General features: G+C 33.2%; 1 protein-coding gene across 2 annotated transcripts; it reads right to left on the minus strand.

Annotated features, from left to right (window-relative positions):
- Positions 1-3,825: 3,825 nt before the first annotated feature.
- Positions 3,826-19,473, minus strand: LOC142233788 (uncharacterized). 2 transcript variants are annotated; one of them, XM_075304818.1, is made up of 5 exons: positions 19,223-19,473; positions 16,000-16,705; positions 15,630-15,934; positions 14,023-14,367; positions 3,826-4,730 (listed from the first exon to the last, which is right to left on the minus strand). In XM_075304818.1, exons 2-5 carry the CDS (start codon positions 16,637-16,639, stop codon positions 4,596-4,598), a joined length of 1,425 nt encoding a protein of 474 aa, XP_075160933.1. In that variant the 5' UTR covers positions 16,640-16,705; positions 19,223-19,473; the 3' UTR covers positions 3,826-4,595. The 2 variants fall into 2 exon arrangements, with proteins under 2 accessions (XP_075160933.1, XP_075160934.1); XM_075304819.1 differs by having other exon boundaries at positions 16,000-16,718.
- Between the last annotated feature and the right edge of the window lie 497 nt (positions 19,474-19,970).

A 19,970-nucleotide genomic window follows, 5' to 3' on the forward strand; every position in this document is an offset into this window, starting at 1 on the left:
ACACAGAGTCCAAGGATTTTATTGCAGGTTGACTGTCTGAGTATATATTAATGCCAATATTTGTTGGAACATTACTTCTCAGCCACTTCGCCACCTCTCTTATTGCTAAAATTTCTGCCTGAAAAACACTACAGTGATTAGGTAATCTTTTCGCTATTCGAATTTCCAGATCTTTAGAATATACTCCGAACCCCACTTGTCCATTCAATTTGGAGCCATCAGTATAGAAATCTATATATCCTTTATTCCCCGGGGTCTGTGTACACCACGCCTCACTGTTGGGAATTAGAGTTTCAAACTTTTTGTCGAAAAGTGGTTTTGCCAGGGTATAATCCACTACGTTAGGCATATCTGGCATTATTTTGAGGACCGAACTATGACCGTACATTTTTTCCGACCACAGCGATAGCTCGCGCAACCGCACAGCCGTTGTTGCAGCTGACTGTTTGGCCAAAATGTCTAAAGGCAATAGATGTAGCATGACATTAAGGGAGTCTGTTCCTGTCTTACTAAATGCGCCTGAGATACATAAGCTCGCCATACGCTGAACTTTATCTAAACAAGTCGGTTTCTGAAGTGCCGGCCACCAGACTACAACACCATATAGCATTATAGGTCTAACTACTGCAGTGTATAGCCAATGCACAATTTTTGGTTTTAGTCCCCACTTTTTCCCTATTGCCTTTTTGCACGAGTACAAAGCTACCGTGGCTTTTCTCGCCCTCTCTTCAATATTAAGCCTAAAATTCAGCTTCCTGTCCAAAATAACGCCAAGGTATTTTGCACACTCACCAAAGGGAATTTCAGTACCCCCTAAGGAAATGGGCCTAACCGTGGGAGTTTTACGATCTTTGCAGTACATGACTAGTTCTGTCTTTGCTGGATTTACACCAAGACCATTATCTTTCGCCCATTTCTCAGTCATCCGGAGAGCTCTCTGTATAATATCTCTGATTGTGGATGGGAATTTTCCCCTGACTGCTAGCGCCACATCATCTGCGTATGCCACCACTTTTATCCTTTCTTTTTCTAGGGAAACCAGAAGGTTGTTTATAGCAACATTCCAAAGAAGAGGTGATAGAACTCCTCCTTGGGGAGTGCCTCTGTTCACATACCTTTGTATGTTTGCTTGCCCTAGTGTGGCTGAAATACGTCTCTTTATTAGAAGTTCGTCTAACAGCCTAAGTATACCTGGATCAACATTCAGAGTTGTCAGTCCATTTAATATCGAGCTCGGATGGACATTATTGAACGCCCCTTCGATGTCTAGAAACGCCACGATTGTGTATTCTTTGACAGATAGTGAGCTTTCAATAAAGCTGACTAGTTCATGCAATGCGGTCTCAGTAGACCTGCCCTTCGAGTATGCATGCTGTCGTTTCGAGAGCAAACTTGAATCCACGCTAGTTCTAAGATACATGTCTATCATCCTCTCCAGGGTCTTAAGTAGGAATGAGGATAAGCTGATTGGTCGGAAATCCTTCGCACTCGAGTGAGAGGCTTTTCCTGCTTTAGGTATGAAGACGACTTTTGTTTCCCTCCACTTTTCTGGAATATATGCTAAGTTTACACATCGTTTATATATCACCGTCAACCAGGGGATAACTCTTTCAGCCACTGCCTGTAACTCCGCCGGAGTAATTCCATCAGGTCCGGGGGATTTGAATGGTCCAAAGCTATTTAAAGCCCATTTTATTCTAGATTCCGACACAATTTCCTCGATAGGAGATGATCGCTGAGCCTCTGTTACACCGCCGGAAATAAAATAAATAAAATAAAATTTTGACAAAATTTTCTATAGAAATAAAATTTTAACAAAATTTTCTATAGAAATAAAATTTTGACAAAATTTTCTATAGAAACAAAATTTTTTAAGAAATAAAATTTTGGCAAATTTTTTTTAAGAAATAAAATGTTGACAAAATTTTCTTAGAAATAACATTGTGACATCTTCTATAGAAATAAAATTTTGACAAAATTTTTTACAGAATAAAATTTTGACAAAATTTTTTACAGAAATAAAATTTTGACAAAATTTTCTAAGGAAATAAAATTTTGACAAAATTTTCTATGGAAATAAAATTTTGACAAAAATTTATATAGAAAGAAAATTTTGACAAAATTTTTCTATAGAAATAAAATTTTAACAAAATTTTCTATAGAAATAAAATTTTGACAAAATTTTCTATAGAAACAAAATTTTGACAAAAATTTCTATAGAAATAATATTTTAACAAAATTTTCTATAGAAATAAAATTTTAACAAAATTTTCGATAGAAATAAAATTTTGACAAAATTTTCTATAGAAATAAAATTTTGACAACAATTTTCTATAGAAATAAAATTTTGACAAAATTTTCTATGGAAATAAAATTTTGACAAAAATTTCTGTAGAAATAAAATTTTGACAAAATTTTCTATAGAAATAGCATTTTGACAAAATTTTCTATAGAAATAACATTTTGACAAAATTTTCTATAGAAATAAAATTTTAACAAAATTTTCTATAGAAATAAAATTTTGACAAAATTTTCTATAGAAACAAAATTTTTTAAGAAATAAAATTTTGGCAAATTTTTTTAAGAAATAAAATGTTGACAAAATTTTCTTAGAAATAACATTGTGACATCTTCTATAGAAATAAAATTTTGACAAAATTTTGTACAGAATAAAATTTTGACAAAATTTTTTACAGAAATAAAATTTTGACAAAATTTTCTAAGGAAATAAAATTTTGACAAAATTTTCTATGGAAATAAAATTTTGACAAAAATTTATATAGAAAGAAAATTTTGACAAAAATTTTTATAGAAATTTTGACAAAAATTTCTTTTGAAATAAAATGTTGACAAAATTTCCTATAGAAATAAAATTTTACAAAAAATTTTCCCCAAACGAAATCACCATAAAGTTTCAAATTCATGATTAACTTCGACCAAACCGACTTCTATTCCGATTTTATTTGTTCGTCTTTTATAACTTCATCGAATACGAAAATTTAAGCTACAATAACAGTGTATTCAAATCTGTTTAAATCACTACATACATAAACATATTTTGTTAAATAAGAAATATTTAGACTAAGCTATGTTTTTTTATAAATTTAATTGTTTTAGGTTTTATTGAATTAAATATGTGTTATATATTTTAAATAAATTAAAATTAAGAATTTTTCAAAAAATGTATGAAGAATGCAATTGTTAAAATTTTAAGTAAATGAAAAAACTCACTTATTACATGGTTATTTTACATATACAAAATAATCAAATTTATATGTTTTACTATGAAGAAAACCCACCCTCTATTTTGTATAATCAAATAAAATTTGTGTTTAAGATAAAATAAAAACAAAAAGAGAACAGAAAAACATGTTAGTGAAAAAGAAAAAAAAACAAAACACTGCCCTTGTAATAACAAATGTATCTGCATAGATAAAATGAATTATTTAAACTCATACATACTTCAATTTTATGTAAACTTTTTGTTCTCAGTTCTCTTCTAATATTGAAATATTAAAATAAATGAATATTAAGTAGAAAAATAATTTAAAAAAATACATCATCTATATTTCGAATCAAATACACAGACAATAAAAAAAAATAACAAATAACTAAGATATTTTTTGTTATAATTTTTAGCAAAACAAAAAAAACAAAAACTCTACCATGCTAAATTTAGTTTTAAATCTGCAAACAGAACTAAAACAAAATCAAATGAATGTAATATGTTTTAAGGAAATAAAGCTCAATACGACATAAGCAATAGAAGGATGTTGGTAATCTTATTCGAACCATGTGAAAAGAAAATGACCCAAACTCATTCAATTGAAAAATAAAAAGAAAATAATACATTTATTTATTATACATGTCAAGACTCCAAAATATATTGGTAAACTTAAATCAGTATCTATTTAGTGAAAACAAACCAATTACAAGAAATTAAATTTAAATCATATACGAAAAACTAAAATTAAAATTGAAAAAATAAAAACAAACACACACACACACACAAAACAATTAAATGAATTTAAATTTCAAAGAAAATTAAGACCCCAAAACGATTGTTGGATGATAAAATTAGATTTAAAATTTCTTTAATAGTTTCGTTTGGTTCATCTCATCGAGTCCGACCTTAAACCAATTCGCATATGTTTCATCATTATATAGATTAAAAATCACATAGAAAGAAGAAAACAAATATATTACAAGAACATTTTAGATTAAAACTAATTTTGGACGTACGTTAACATTTAGCGTCGTTTTTACATAAATAAAAAACATAAATCTGAAGTTTAAGAAAAAATTAAAAACTCGAACTTAAAAAATCCATAAAATTAAATCAAGTTACCCCTTTTAAAGAGAAAATAAAATCCCTTAAAAATTGAAAAATTTACAAAATAAAACAATATATTAATCGAAAAATATGTTAAACCCAAACGGACAAAACAAAAACTGTAATTAAACTACATAACATAAAATATTTATCAAAGGATAAAATATAAAAAAACTTGCGTTGCAAATCATATCATAAAAACCGATTACTAACAATAAAAAAAAACATGATAGAAAAATATTTGCAATTTGAAAATTTCTTTTCAATTGGTATTGAAGTAAGAGGGAAACTGGGAATCTTCAGTAGGAGCGGGTATTGTAACACCACCAGTGTCAACAGCCGGTTCATGAGGCAATGAGTCAATGCTTTCTAGAGGTAAGAAACAATCGGTAGACATCTGTAAATATAAATAAAAAGTACATACATATATATGAAATATTAAAAAACGAGGGATAAATAACTGCAACCCTGCTGCAGAAAATCTTCAATAAATTATAGAATAGTGGCACTGGCTAAAACTTAAATATAATGGCAATTTCGATTCGAAGAACAGATGCAATACTCTCGAAATTTATTGCAAAATATCAAGGACATTGTCGTACCATGTGGATACAAGACCCTCAAATTTAAGTCTGAAATATTGCGGGAAATTTTAATGCGATCAGTTAATAAATAAGGCTAATAATAATTGCGACACGAGCAACAAATAATGCACACCAAGGGCTAGATCAACTCAGGAGGATGCTTAAACACTTCTGACTTAAACCACTCGCTGTTGGCATTGTCAATCACAGCAACATTAAATTTTTATTTAATTACAACTTGGTATGGATGAAAAAAAGAATTAACAATGAAAGTGTACATGAGACAAAATTATTGAGAAAGAGGAAAAAACTATTGAGAACAAAATCTATATAGTGACTTCTTAAACGTATTAGCGTTGTGAGTGAATTGCAAAGAGTTCCATATACGGCTTGCTGAGAGAAAGAAGTGCGATTTCTAAATTGAAAGTTGGTGTTGTTGGGGTATTAGCAGGATTCTCCGGTTGGTTCTTCCGAATCGTAATCTATATATATAAAATTCAATCTATGTTTGTTTGTATGTTCCGAGTTGGCTCCGAAACGGCTGAACCGATTTACTTGAAACTTTCAGAGATCGTAGGGGGCGTTCATGTGGTGAAAATAGGGTACCTCATTTTTTGACACCTGGTCGCGGAGGGGGACCATTGCTTGAAATTGTCATTGAAGGTTGGGGTTGGCATCTAGACAAAGATCCGCTACTTTATATTAAATTTTTTCATTTTTTTTTTAAAGTACAGAGAAAAAAAATAAAATTCTCTAAATTATCTTAGATTTACAGAGAACATGCGGTGAGGTTATGGAATTAATATGGAGTACATGATGATTTCATATGTGGACGGGGAGGGGGACCTCCCCTTGTCCTACATTTTGAAACTTGGAACAAAATTATGCGTTGGCATCTAGACAAACATCCGCTACATTATTTTTCGATATTTGGTCGGGGAGGGGGACCACCCCTTTGCCCGACTTTTTTTTTTAAGTACAGTGAAAACAAAACTAAACTCTCCCGACTGAAATTTTACGGAAAAAATGGGTGAGGTTATGAAATTTATATCAGGTTCCTGATTTTTTAATAAAAATATAAGAGCATAGGGAGACATCCGCTTCTCTTAAGTACATACAGAGAAACAATTAAACTTTACCGAGTTACTTGAAATTTACAGAGGACTGGGGAGAGTTTACGATATTAATAGTTGATACCTGATTTTGTGATATTTGGACGGAAGAGAGGTCGCCCCTTTAGGCTTATAATTTGCTTGACATTTTCTGGGACGTTTACAAAAGATATCCTACATCACTTTTCGATATTTGGTCGGGGAGGAGGTCCTCCTCTAAAACTGCAAAAAACAAATCTTAAGTTTTCTTGAAATTTGCAAAGGCAGTCGGGAAAGGTTATGAACGAAGAGGCAACCTTCCTTGCCCCACCCTTGAATGAAAGTTTCAAGAATTTTCAGGGAAGGTTAGGGGTACTATTCACTACGGTGTTTGTCGATATTGTATCGGAGAAAGTGACGTCCCTTTAACCCTGGACAGTCATCCTTATTTTTTGTACACTAACGTCATCCTTCGTCATTTTGACTACGGCTTATTTCAAGATGCTATAACTTGCACTGTGAGCAAAAATGTGAACCAAAATTTAATTTATTTTCTTATTCATTTTGTTCTTAATTAGTATACAACAAAAATTCATAAAATATTTGCATTTGTATAACTTAAATTTATCATTTCCCAATCGATTAAAATGCATTTTAGATCGAAAATGAAATTACGCGTCGTCATTTTGACGAAGGATGACTGTCCAGGGTTAAAACAATAGAGCAAAATTTTAACATCTCTGATCTACTTGAAATTTACAGGGAACGTGGGAGGAGGTGATTAAATGTATACATGATTTTTAAATTAGCATATGATTTTTCGATATCTGGTTGGGGAAGGGGAAAATTGAAATAAACTTTGTCGATTTACTTCGATAGAATTTATAGGGACCATTGAGTAGTTGTGAAATTAATATAGGGTGATAGTCCGATATCAGGTCGGAGTGCAGCGAAGGTGGGGAGAGGGTCCTTTTTTTGTCTTAAATTGAAAGTAGAGGGTTGTCCGTAAATGGGAACTCGGTACATAATTTTATGATTTTTGAAGAGGCTTCAACCAGACTTCTTTTTAGTAAAGAACTTAAATTTACATGAAATTGGCAGCCAACGTAGAGGGAGCATCATTTTAGCAAATGTTAATGTGTAAACTTTTTTACTGCTTTTGCTTTTTCCGAATTATTGGATAGGAAACAGTAATTCTTTGTATGTTATTATAATATAGTGCTTCATTTTCAGATATGTTGAGCTATAGCTATATCTGGGAAAATCGGGCAATACATATATATGAGAGCTCCGCTCCTCTTCGAGAAAAATCGGGCGGTACATATATATGGGAGCTATAGCTATATCTGGGAAAATCGGGCGATACATATATATGAGAGCTATATCTAAATCTGAACCGATTTAGATGAAATTTTGCAGACTTGAAGGGCGATGAAAAAGATTACCTTTTGCCAAATTTGGAGACGATCCGTTTGAAAAAAAGCACAGCGTGACCCCATTTGTCGAAATCGGGCGATACATATATATGGGAGCTATATCTAAATTTGATCCGATTTCTTCCAAATTCAATAGCGTTCGTCGTTGTGCCCAAAAACTCCCTGTACCAAATTTCATCAAAATCGGTTAATAATTGCCACCGGAATCCTGTGAACAACAAATACATGGACAGACGGACGGACGGACGGACACCAAGCGCTAGATCGACTCAGGAGGTGATTCTGAGTCGATCGGTATATATTTTATGGGGTCTAAAATCAATATTTCTGGTAGGCACATTTTTTGGCAGATCAAACTTATTATACCCTAACCACTATGTGGTTTAGGGTATAATGACTTTAAAACAATGTGTTGAAACATTTTATTAATTTTGAAGATTTTTTCAGAAATATTAAATCCATTTTGACTTCATTAAAACGAAATTTTCATTCATGTTAGGATACACATTTTTATGTAGAATCACTTAGCTATAAGGACAAACAGACTTCATTGAAAAGTTTAGAGACTTTTAGACAAGGAAAAAACTTTATATCAGAGAAATACGTCTTCTATTCTAAGCAAAATTCGTTTTCGTATTTTAAGCATGTGAAATATTTGGCCTCCGACCATCGGACCAAATTTAAAAATTAGAAATCTTTTGGACCAATTTTGGTCCGATCGGACCAAAACGGCAACGCTGATTGGATTTGAAAGTCTATACACAGAGTAGAAGTAACTACTCTCCGAAAGTTTTTCTTGTTTGTTTTGCAACAGACGTAGAGAAAAGGTTTTGTAATATTTGATGATTTGACTTAAAAATGGGTATCTTAACATGAAACAAAAAATGTATAGGCTAAGGTCAATGTGACTTTAATTCAGAAAAATTCTTTAAATTTAATGAAATTGTCTTTATATTTGTTGTATTTTTGCATATTGACTACAAAGCAAAAAATCGTTCAAATATAGGACATGTTTTTCAAAACTTTATTTTAAAGAAGTTTTTTACTTCAAACATAGCATAATTTCTACTGGAAGTCGAGTCCTAATTTGGAAAATAAAGTTGCCGTTAACTCGTTTTTAAAGGACTTTGATAGCATATGAAGAAAAAAAGCTGAGAAAGCGAAAAATTAACATTTGCTTCCTAGAAGCAAGTACACAAAACCTAAATTTAAAAGAGAATTGTGTTTTAAAAGTGTCCTTGCTTGTATTCTCCGCTTCTTTGGCTCGGAATCAATACCAAATTTTTTACAGTTAAGACAAAATCTTTGGAACCGAGTATGCTTTTTTTCAGTGTATGTTTGCAACAACCTCCATCGAAATCAGTCCGTGGTATACCTACGAATATTCTTACTCAGATCTAGTGTTACCTAATTTCGCTTTTTTCCCCTTTATTGTAAAAATACATTTTCGAACAGCGTTTTTAAGAAATGTTCGTTCTCAAAAAAAGTAGATAACATGCAATAATACAAATCAAGTCATTAGTTTTCAATGTGAGAAAAAGTTAAAATAAATGTATATGCGCACATTTTTTAACCAAAATTGAAACTATCCATGATTTTAATTAAATTTTCGAGAACTAATATCAGAAATAAGAGAATGCTAGGGTATAGTACAATAGTAAAGCAATTATGAATGTCCTTACACTGAAAAAACGCATGCCCGGTTCCAAAGATTTTGTCTTTACTTTAACAGTTTGGGTATTAATTCCGAGCCAAAGAAGCGGAGAATACAAGTAAGGATACTTTAAAGACGGAATTCTCTTTTAAATTTGGGGGTTATGTACTTGCTTCTAGGAAGCAAATGTTAATTTTTAATTTTTTTTTTAGATTTTTTTCGTCAGTTGTTATCAAAATCCTTTAAAAACGAGTTAACGACAATTTTATTTTCCATATTAAGACTCGACTTCCAGTAGAAATTATGCTATGTTTCAAGTAAAAAGCGTCTTTAATATAAAGTGTTGAAAAACTTGTCTTATTTTTTAACGATTTTTTGCTTTGTAGGCAAGATGCAAAAAGGAAACAAATTTAAATACAATTTTATTAATTTTAAAGAATTTTTCTTAATTATTAAAGTCACGTTGACCTTACCTCAAAAATTTTATCTTTCATGTTATGATACACATTTTTAAGTAAAATCACTTTATTATAAGGACATTACAACTTCATTCAAAAGTTTATTGACTTTTGGACAAGGAAAAAAACTTTATTTTAAAGAAACGCGTCTTCCATGTTAAGCAAAATTTGTATTCTTATTCTAAGGACATGAAATCTTTGACTTCACGACAATATTTTTTTCAGTATAGAAAACTAAAAAATTAAATATAAATAAGATCGTTTAATTGCATTTATTTGGCGTTCATTACAAACATCTTTGTAGTAATACGGGGAAATTGATCGAAAGTACTGTTGTTACAACACATACTAGAGATATATTTTGACATTTGCCGTTTTTGAAAACAATTACTAAAAAAAACACTTTGTGTTTTCACCAATGTACGTACGTACAAAAATACATATCGTACATTTTAAATGTTTACTCACACTACGCTAAGTACTAAGTAATTTCAAAGTTACACATTTCATTCAAGTAATATTTTATTCGGAGCGGAGCGGTTTTTCATTTGGAAACCGCTCCGCTCCCGCTCCGCTCCGGATTTTAGAAATGCCGCTCCCGCTCCGGCAAAAAAAGGGCTTGCTCCGCTCCGCTCCACGCTCCGCTCCACGCTCCGCTCCGCTCCGCTCCGGATCCCTGGTTTAAACTCCACTCCATATAACTTTCTTGAGAAGGACGAGACACTTTCATATTGTTTGAGACCATAGACATATCGTATAATCGCATTGTAGACAGACGCAAGACGGGATCTACTACTAACGTCGCAGGAGGAAAATTCTTCGCAACCATAAAGGAGGGTCGACATCAAGTATGATTTTTCCAGTGGTTTACGCAGTCGAATGCTTTGAAGTTGGGTCCAATAAAGTTAGACATGTGACAAGTCCATTGTCCATTGGTGATCGAATATTATCAGCAACATCAATCAATGCAGTCGTGCAACTGTGTTTGGACCTAAATCCAAATTAGTTTTAGAACAAGAGTTTATTCTCTCGATGTGTTGAGAAATCTGTTCTTTCAAAATGCGTCCAAACCAGGGATGATAAAAATTTACAAAAGGTGCCAAATTTACATAATACCAAATTTAAAGACTATTGTAAAAATATACGTATATTTAAATTTAAACCGATTTGGACATTTTGTTTTAAGTTTTTTTAAAAAAATCTTTTTTTGCAAAATTTTATTTCTATGGAAAATTTTGGTAAAATTTTATTTCTTTAGAAAATTTTGCCAACATTTTATTTCTATAGAAAATTTTGTCAAAATTTTATTTCTATAGAAAATTTTGTCAAAATTTTATTTCTATAGATAAATTTGTCAAAATTTTATATTTATAGAAAATTTGGTCAAAATTTTATTTCTATAGATAAATTTGTCAAAATTTTTTATTTATAGAAAATTTGGTCAACATTTTATTTCCATAGAAAATTTTGCCCAATTTTTATTCTATAGGAAATTTTTTCAACATTTTATTTCTATAGGAAAAATTGTAATTTTATGGAACATTTTGTCAACATTTTATTTCTATAGAAAATTTTTTCAAAATTTTATTTCCATAGAAGATTTTATCAAAATTTTATTTCTATAGAAAGTGTTGACAAATTTTTATTTCTATAGAACATTTTGTCAAAAGTTTATTGCAATAGAAAATTTATGAAGAAGTACCTGTTTGCAAAATCTACCAAAATCAAGAATTCTACCAATCTACAAAACAGTAAAAAATTTACCATTTTTTATAGAATTCTAACAACTGTGGCAACCGGCTCAGGGGCCAGTTCTAAGCATTATTGCTAAAGACACCATGTGTGTATTTCGTCTCCTTCTGAGTGTTTCAAATATATATACACTATCTTATAATACTCTGTTAGTGTGGCGGAAAAAAATACATTTCACGTTTCACATTTGAGGACGTATGTGGTATAGACAATATTCCTCTCAAAAATGTTGAGATCCTGTAATAAAAACTAAAATATTCTCAGTTTGGAATATGTTTATTTCTTCAATGTCCGCTATTTATACCCTTCACCACTACTGTGGTACAGGGTATAATAAGTTTGTGCATTTGTATGTAACGCCAAGAAGGAAAAGTCTGAGACCCATCGTTTAGTATACCGATCGTCTTAGAATTAAATTCTGAGTCGATTTAGCGATGTCCGTCCGTCTGTCTGTCTGTCTGTTCATGTATTTTTGTGCGCAAAGTACAGGTCGCAGTTTAAGTCCGATCGTCTTCAAATTTGGCATAGGGTCGTTTTTTGGAACAAAGACAATCGCTATTGATTTTGGAAAAAATCGGTTCAGATTTAGATATAGCTGCCATATATATTTATCCCCGATCTGGTCATAATTGGCGTGTTTATCAACCTATGTTCTTCAAATTCAGTAGATCCGAATATTTTATGAGTCTCGAAAAACTTTCAAAATATCAGCCAAATCGGTTCAGATTTAGATATAGCTCCCATTTATATCTTTCTTCCGATTTAGACTCATATGGCAACAGAGGCCAAAGTTTACTACATATTTTCGTGAAATTTTGCACAGACAGTAGAGTTGGCATTCTACCAATGCTTGGTAAATTTGATTGAAATCGGTTCATATTTAGATATAGCTCCCATATATATTTTTTTCGTCCGATTTGCACTTATATGACCTCAAAAGCCAGAGTTTTGCCCTGACTTGCTTCAAATTTTACGCGATAGGTAGGTTTAACGGTGTCGTTATGTGTGCCAAATTTGGTTAAAATCGGTTCACATTTAGATATAGCTCCCATATATATCGACTCAAATTTAGATATAGCTGTCATATATATTTATAACCGATCTGGTCAGAAATGACGTATTTATCAACCGATCTTCTTCCAATTTCGTATAATCGAATATTTTGTGAGTCTCGTAAATGCAAAATATCATTCACATCGGTTCACATACAGATATAGCTCTCATATATAGCTTTCGCCCGATTTACCCTCCTATGGCCTCAGAGGCCAATCTCCTGTTCCGATTTACGTGAAATTTTGCAAAGGGAGTAGAATTAACATTAAAAATGTCCACACCGAATTTGGTTGAAATCGGTTCAGATTTAGATATAGCTCCCATATATAGCTTTCGCCCGATTTACACTCCTATGGCCCCTGAGGCAAAAGTTTTACCCCGAGTTACGTAAAATTTTGCACAGGGAGTAAAATAATATTATAAATATGCACACCGAATTTGGTTGAAATCGGTTCAGATTTAGATATAGCTCCCATATATAGCTTTCGCCCGAATTACACTCCTATGACGCCAGAGGCCAAATGTTTACTCCGACTTACGTGAAATTTTGCAGAGGGAGTAGAATTAATATTATAAATATGCATACCGAATTTAGTTGAAATTGGTTCGGATTTAGATATAGCTCCCATATATATCTGTCGTCCGATTTACAGATATGACTACCGTAGATCAACATTTTCCTCCGATATACTTAAAATTGTGCACAGGAAATGGAAATAACATTTTTACTATGCATGCCAAATTTAGTTGAAATTGGTTCAGATTTTGATATAGCTGCCATATATATCTTTCGTCCGATGCGAACTTATATGGCCCCAGAGGTCAAAATTTCACGCCGATTTACTTGCAGTTTTGTACAGAGAGTAGGACTAACATTCTTGCAACACATGCCAAATTTGGTTGAAATCGGTTCAGATTTAGATATAACTCCCATATATATCTTTCGTCCGATTTAGATTGATATGACCACGGTGGCCAAAGTTTCATTTCGAAAATTTTGAAGTTTTGCACTGAGCGTTCAATTAAAATTTTAGCAATGTGTGGCAAATTTTATCAAAGTCGGCTCAGAATTAGACAAAGCTCCCATATATATGTTCTTACGATTTTAGCAAATATAGCCAAAATACCCACACGTTTCTTGTAAAATCGTCACTGTTAAGTCGAAAACTCGGAAAAATAATTCAAATTTACCTATACTCTAATTAGTATATATCGACCTATTAATCATAAATGCAGATTTGCTCAATTTTATGCAATTTAAAAATATTTCTGATATTTTTTACTAACATTGGGGTCCGTCCCGGTCATCAACCAATTTAAATTTTAAGCCCAGACATTTTGTGAATGTTTAAAAAATTTTGTCCAAATAGGTTCACATTTAAATATTTGTATATGGGAATATAAACCTTTATATAGTTCCTAACAAATTTACATAATTGGCCGCTATGTGGCTTCAAATTACATAATGAAAATAAAATAAAAAAAAAAAATAAAATTTGAAGGTGTTAAGATGGTATCAAAAATATTGATATACATAGCGGTGAAGGGTATAATATAGTCGGCTCCGCCCGACTTTAGACTTTACTTACTTGTTTTTAAATAGAAACACTCATGGCATGAAATTGTTGCACTCTAATATGAGAACTAAATGAAACACTTACCTCATTTCTTTTGTGCATCTTCCTTGTGTTAGACGAGTCTTCATTATTACGAATTAAACCCTTTCGATGATCCTCTTTGTGAGCTTTCAATTTTTCCTCGTTAACTGTAACATAACTACATAGGTCACATGCTATTTTCTTATAGTGCTCAATGTGATTAAGGCGTATGTGATGTTTGTAAGCATTTGCTTGTATGCAAGAAAATTCGCAAAGGTCACACTTCAATTTAACTCCATCTCTATTGTGACGCATTTGATGTTTATGCAAAACACTGGGATCACGAGTCGAAAATTTACAAGATTTGCATTTTAAAGGTTTTTCTCCTGTGTGTTGACGCATGTGAATCTGTAAGTGATGTAACAAAATAAGAAAATTGGTAAATGTAATTTACTTTATAATTTTTAATTTAATTTATTTTCTGCATGAACGTAACATAGTCGATCGGACCCTATAAGGGAGAGATATGGATCCTCCTTCTTAGTCCAAAATACATTCTACATTTATAAAAAAGTTTATTGCAGTAGCAATGCTATTGTTCTCATTCTTGTAACGTTTTTAGGGTCTTATAGACTTTGTTACATATATGTTGAAAAAAAAAATAAATAAAATAAAAGTTTAGCAAGGCTTAAATACTCAGAAATATAAAGTTTAACCACGGATGGAAAACATATTGGAATTTTGCCAGTGTCTGAAAATTGAACTCAGAACAGCTAATGATTTTGGTATGATGTCTCCCAACATGAAGCCATAGAATAGGTTAGGGATGGGATAGCAATCAGTGCTGCCAATTCGTTGTTTGGTTCAATGAAAATATACTTGGTACTGGCTTCAGCGACGAAATCTATTCATATTTCAGTCATCGGATAGAATGAATAAATCCAAGAAGAATTGGAAATTGAATGAACTCAGTAACAATTAGAGGCCAGGACTGGTCAATTACTCAAATCATAGTAAATCAAGGTGTTGATGAAATTTGTAATTTTGCCTGAGGCAAATAATGGAGTGTAGTAAAGTTCAATAACAACGATTTTGTCGCATTCGAATTCTATAACTCTCTACATGCACAGAATTGTTATCTACATGCATCCACTTCATGGTCCGGTTACATTGAAACCGAATGGAGATGTATTTGATTTGTGTAAACCGAATGATGCCGTTTGTTCGTCCCGGCTCGAACCAACAAACGAAGTACTGAGCCATTGGCCGATGAGTTGGACAAATCGTGTCAATTCGATACAGACATAAAAAGAGAAATAATTTAAATTTAAGCTTGATCCCTCCGTCTAAGTTCTCACCAGCAACAGATAAACGAACACGACTGAATCGTTTTTGAAAATCTCGCAACAATGACTACATAGGTTATATAGACGAAAATTGCTTTAATAATAAGCCAATTCTATAATGAAGTGCACTTATTGTTGTTGAATTCGTGAAATACCTAAACATAAAGCTAGCAAATTAAGAAATTTGGATATGATACACAACTAGTATCATTACTTGTAGAACCATCCCTAAGGATCTTTCGCCCACTTCAAACCTTGAGAATAAGAAACGTGAGATATAACATAATGTACATGACCTTATATCATTGTGGAGCTCTTACTTACTATTAGACTGGCTTTTCGTGCCGTTTTCTTGCCACATACATTGCAATTGAAAGGTTTGATTTTATTGTGAACAGTCTTAATATGCTTCGATAGTGTTTTCCCATTCACAAATTTGCGATCGCAAATATCGCACGTTTTCTCGGAATAGTATTTGTTTTTGCGCACTACTGGTTTAGGCTTCTCTTCCACCTTTTTGCCAGCTGATTCTTGCATTTGCTTCAATCGTTTCTCTTTGGCAGCTTTGAGGGAACGCAAAACTCGGGGTCGCCATTTTTTGTGGACTCTCATGTGGCGCCAAACCAAAGCTACAATCAAATAAATTCGGAATTTGCAAATCTCTTTTCAAATATCCTTATGTGCAATAACTTACCAGAGGCATGTGACTTAAACTCGCATACAGGACATTTTAGTAAACCTACATCCATTTTATGTGATTTCCACATATGCCCCGAACATTTTCTCCAATTATTTACTGGTATGGAACATACACTACACATGAAACTATTCAAGTTGGCAACATGACATTTCAAGTGAGTTTCTCGTTGCTCTTCGGATTCGAATTTATAAATGCAACTGGGAACTGCAGTGCATTTTAAATTCATTTTCTGTCTTAAAATCAAACGGAAATCCTTAAATGGAACAGGTTTCACTTCAAGATGACTTTGTGATTCTTCATTGATTTCTTTTGGTACTGTCACTTTCTGTATCTGATTCTGGGATTCTCTTGGATCTTTTTTCAAAGTCTTTTCCTTAGCATTGGTAGTCGACTTAGGATTGGTCTTTTCCTGTTTCTTATCCTCTATTGGTACATACTTATGATATTCTATTAAATGACCTCGTAAATCTTCTTTCAAATCGTATTGCCGAAAGCACAAGGCACACACTAAAATTATACGTGTTGGTGGCTCAATTTCATTTACGTTTTCTACATGTGACGAAAAATCTGCTTTGCTGCTTGGTGACTCTGGGCAGTATTCGATTAACGAATCAAAATCCTCATCTGCCTCCATATCGTTATCGAGGTTAAATCAATGATGTAATGTTATCCAATACGTAGATCAAGCAACACATATCATCTGGAAATATATGCTATGTAGTATTAAGATTGAAAATTAATCAAATTTAAATTAAACAAACAAACAATGTAGATATTATCGTATGACCCATATATTTCCAATTTCGACTATTTAATTACTCTATAGCAACAATTGTTCCAAAACGAACCGTTTTGGAATACAAAAAGAATATAAATCCATTGTTTTTGTTGTTTTGTTTGTGAAGCCAGAGAAACTGGGGACATAAACTTATATAACCCCAAGCCCATAGGGGATACTCGATGCTGGTGAAATGGCGTAGGTGAAGTAAGCACATGCAGAACTGTGGAAAAGTGATGATAAAACAAGAGAGCTACTGCAAGAGAGTTGGGGTACGATTATTGGGCTCTGTGGGGGCTTATGAGAGGACATTTGGAGCTCAAAGCACACTGGTATCGTACAGGTAAAGGTAGTAACTGCTAGTGTATGCAGGGCAAGCGGAAAGAACGAAGAGACACTTGAGCATTATTGGGGTCACTTTCCAACATCTGGGAGTCATATGACATGAGACAGAGAAATCCGTTTATTCTTCTCAAATTAAACCAATCTAATTATGGGAGCCAACGTGGTGCAAGGGTTAGCATGCCCGCCTTGCATACACAGGGTCGTGGGTTCAAACCCAGTTTCGACCAAACATCAAAAAGTTTATTCAGCGGTGGATTATCCCACCTCAGTAATGCTGGTGACATTCCTGAGTGTTTTAAAGCTTTTCTAAGCTGTTTCACTGCTATGTGGAACCTCGTTTGGACTCGACTATAAAAAGGCGGTCCCTTGTCATTGAACTTAACATAGAATTGGGCAGCACTCAGTGATATGAGAGAAGTTCACCACCGTGGTATCACAGTGGACTGAATAGTCTAAGTGAGTCTGAAATATCGGTCTGCTGCAACTTTGGGTTCGCCCTAGCCCACTTTGAACTGTGTCCATAGGCCGTCCGCCTATACGCAAACTTTGAAGGGTTGGTATCTCGAAAACTACGCTCTTCCGACAAAATTATAAATTTCGATAAAATTATAAAATACTTAATATTTGGGCTCAACTGCAGTTTATGGGCCCCTCACCGAATTGCTTAAAATTAATATATGTTGTGTCATTCGGTGAGCTGATTCCAACAAAGTGACCCATACCCGGGGGAAGTACCCGGGTCTTGAGATATAGCCCTTCAAAGGGTCAATAAAAACTTGATATATCTCTTTTGTTTTTTGTCCAATCTAGACAAACTTGGTATCATATGAAAGCTTATTCAATGCACTTTTATACACAAAAAAAAATTTTAATATTTAATTTAGTTTGGGAGATATAAATAAAAAAATAAAATTTTTACCCTATTTTTTTGTTATTTTCGTTATATCTCAAAAAGCCTTCGATTATACCCTAACATGTTTTACACATAGATTCAAAGCCTATATCTGGCCTTTCGATTGATGTACAACATGTCTTTTCCAAGTCTACTTTTAGCAAAGTTATGGAGTTTTTATTCTGAGAAGAAAAAGAAAAATGTATTATTACTGAAATATTTTCACCCCTTATGTTTGCGTTAGCCAACTTTGGACTCTGTCCATAGGAAAAAGTCTTAAACCCCGGCCGAAGGCCGGCTACATTTCCCCCCTTGGGCCAGCGTTAGCCCACTTAGGACTCTGTCCATAGGAGAAAGTCTAAAACCCCGGCCGAAGGCCAGCTACATTTCCCCCCTTGGGTAAGCGTTAGCCCACTTTGGACTCTGTCCATAGGAGAAAGTCTTAAACCCCGGCCGAAGGCCGGCTACTTTCCCCCCTTGGGTCTGCGTTAGACCACTTTGGACTCTGTCCATAGGAGAAAGTCTTAAACCCCGGCCGAAGGCCGGCTACTCTCCCCCTTTGGGTTAATACTTATAACATACAAAAATTATTTCAGTAATAAAACTTCTTCTACTCAGAATAAAAATTTCATAACTACTAAAAGTGGACCTATAAATACATGTTGTACATCAATCAAAACGCCAGAATATAGGCTTTCAATCTATGTGTAAAACATTAGGGTATAATCGAAGACTTTTTGAGATATAACGAAAATAACAAAAAAATAGGGTAAAAATTTTATTTTTTTATTTATATCTCCCAAACTAAATTAAATATTAAATTTTTTTTGCGTATAAAAGTGCATTGAATAAGCTTTCACATGATACCATATTTGTCACGCTTGGGCAAAAAACAAAAGAGATATATCAAGTTTTTATTGACCCTTTGGAGGGCTATATCTCAAGACCCGGGTACTTCCCCCGGGTCACTTTGTTGGAATCAGCTAATCGAATGACACAACATATATTAATTTTAAGCAATTCGGTGAGGGGCCCATAAACTGCAGTTGCTCCAAATTTATAAATGTAAAGTAATCATTTTCGCTTTAAAATCCCTTCGCCTTTGTTTGTTATTAACAAATATTGCTAAAGTAGATTTGTTCCTTTAATATAAATAAATCCAAAGTATTTTAAAATACTGTGATATAACGGCAATTTCATACCTTAATTCAATTTTATTTAACTTTGTGCCGCCCTGTTTTTATCTTGGTGAAACGAGAACAATCCACAAATTTAACTTTAACTGCGAAATTAAAAGTAACAAATACCACGATATTTTGCTGTAAATTGAATTTTTCTACTCCATTCACCACATCTTTCAATAATAAGTTGATATGCGGATAATTATTCCTTTTATTGCTGAGAATCAGGATCTACACATTAAAAGACCGAAACAGTAAGACGCGACAACAAAACCAACTAATGAACAGCTGGGACAGAAATAGGATTGCCATCTCATTCCAAATATCCAAATAGTACTAGTATCAGCAGAACCATGACGACGGGCGGTAAGCGAATGCAAATTATTAATGCCCTATTCAGATTATAAGTTTATCAGGACGACATGCCAGTGTGTATGAAGAATCTCACTCTGTGGCCACACGCTACGAATTGTCGGCGATAGCAAAAATAGCTATAAAAGTGTTCTCGATCACATTAATATTTATTTATTTATTTGTGGCTGGGATATGTCTTGAAAAGTCAGCCACCGGCATTATCGTCCGGATAGACTTATAATCTGAAAGATGCATTATGTGCCGTCCAGATTATAAGTTTTTCCGGACGGAATGTCTTTGTTTGTAAAAAATCTTACATTGTACTCAGTTCCCTGCCAACATTTTTTGAATTTGGGGGCGCTTCTGAGAATCCCCACTACGTCGAAAAGAGTCGTATACGATATCCAAAACTCCT

Source organism: Haematobia irritans, chromosome 4 (genome assembly GCF_050003625.1).
Source record: "Haematobia irritans isolate KBUSLIRL chromosome 4, ASM5000362v1, whole genome shotgun sequence".
Lineage (NCBI taxonomy): Eukaryota > Metazoa > Arthropoda > Insecta > Diptera > Muscidae > Haematobia > Haematobia irritans.

Bases quoted from the DNA above. Each gene is read 5' to 3' on its own strand.
- LOC142233788 (XM_075304818.1), bottom strand. From the start codon at position 16,639: ATGGAGGCAGATGAGGATTTTGATTCGTTAATCGAATACTGCCCAGAG. The intron at 14,368-15,629 runs GTAAGTAAGAGC...CATCACTTACAG, and splicing joins CACGAAAAGCCAGTCTAATA to ATTCACATGCGTCAACACAC. The intron at 4,731-14,022 runs GTAAGTGTTTCA...TTATATTTACAG, and splicing joins AGATGCACAAAAGAAATGAG to ATGTCTACCGATTGTTTCTT.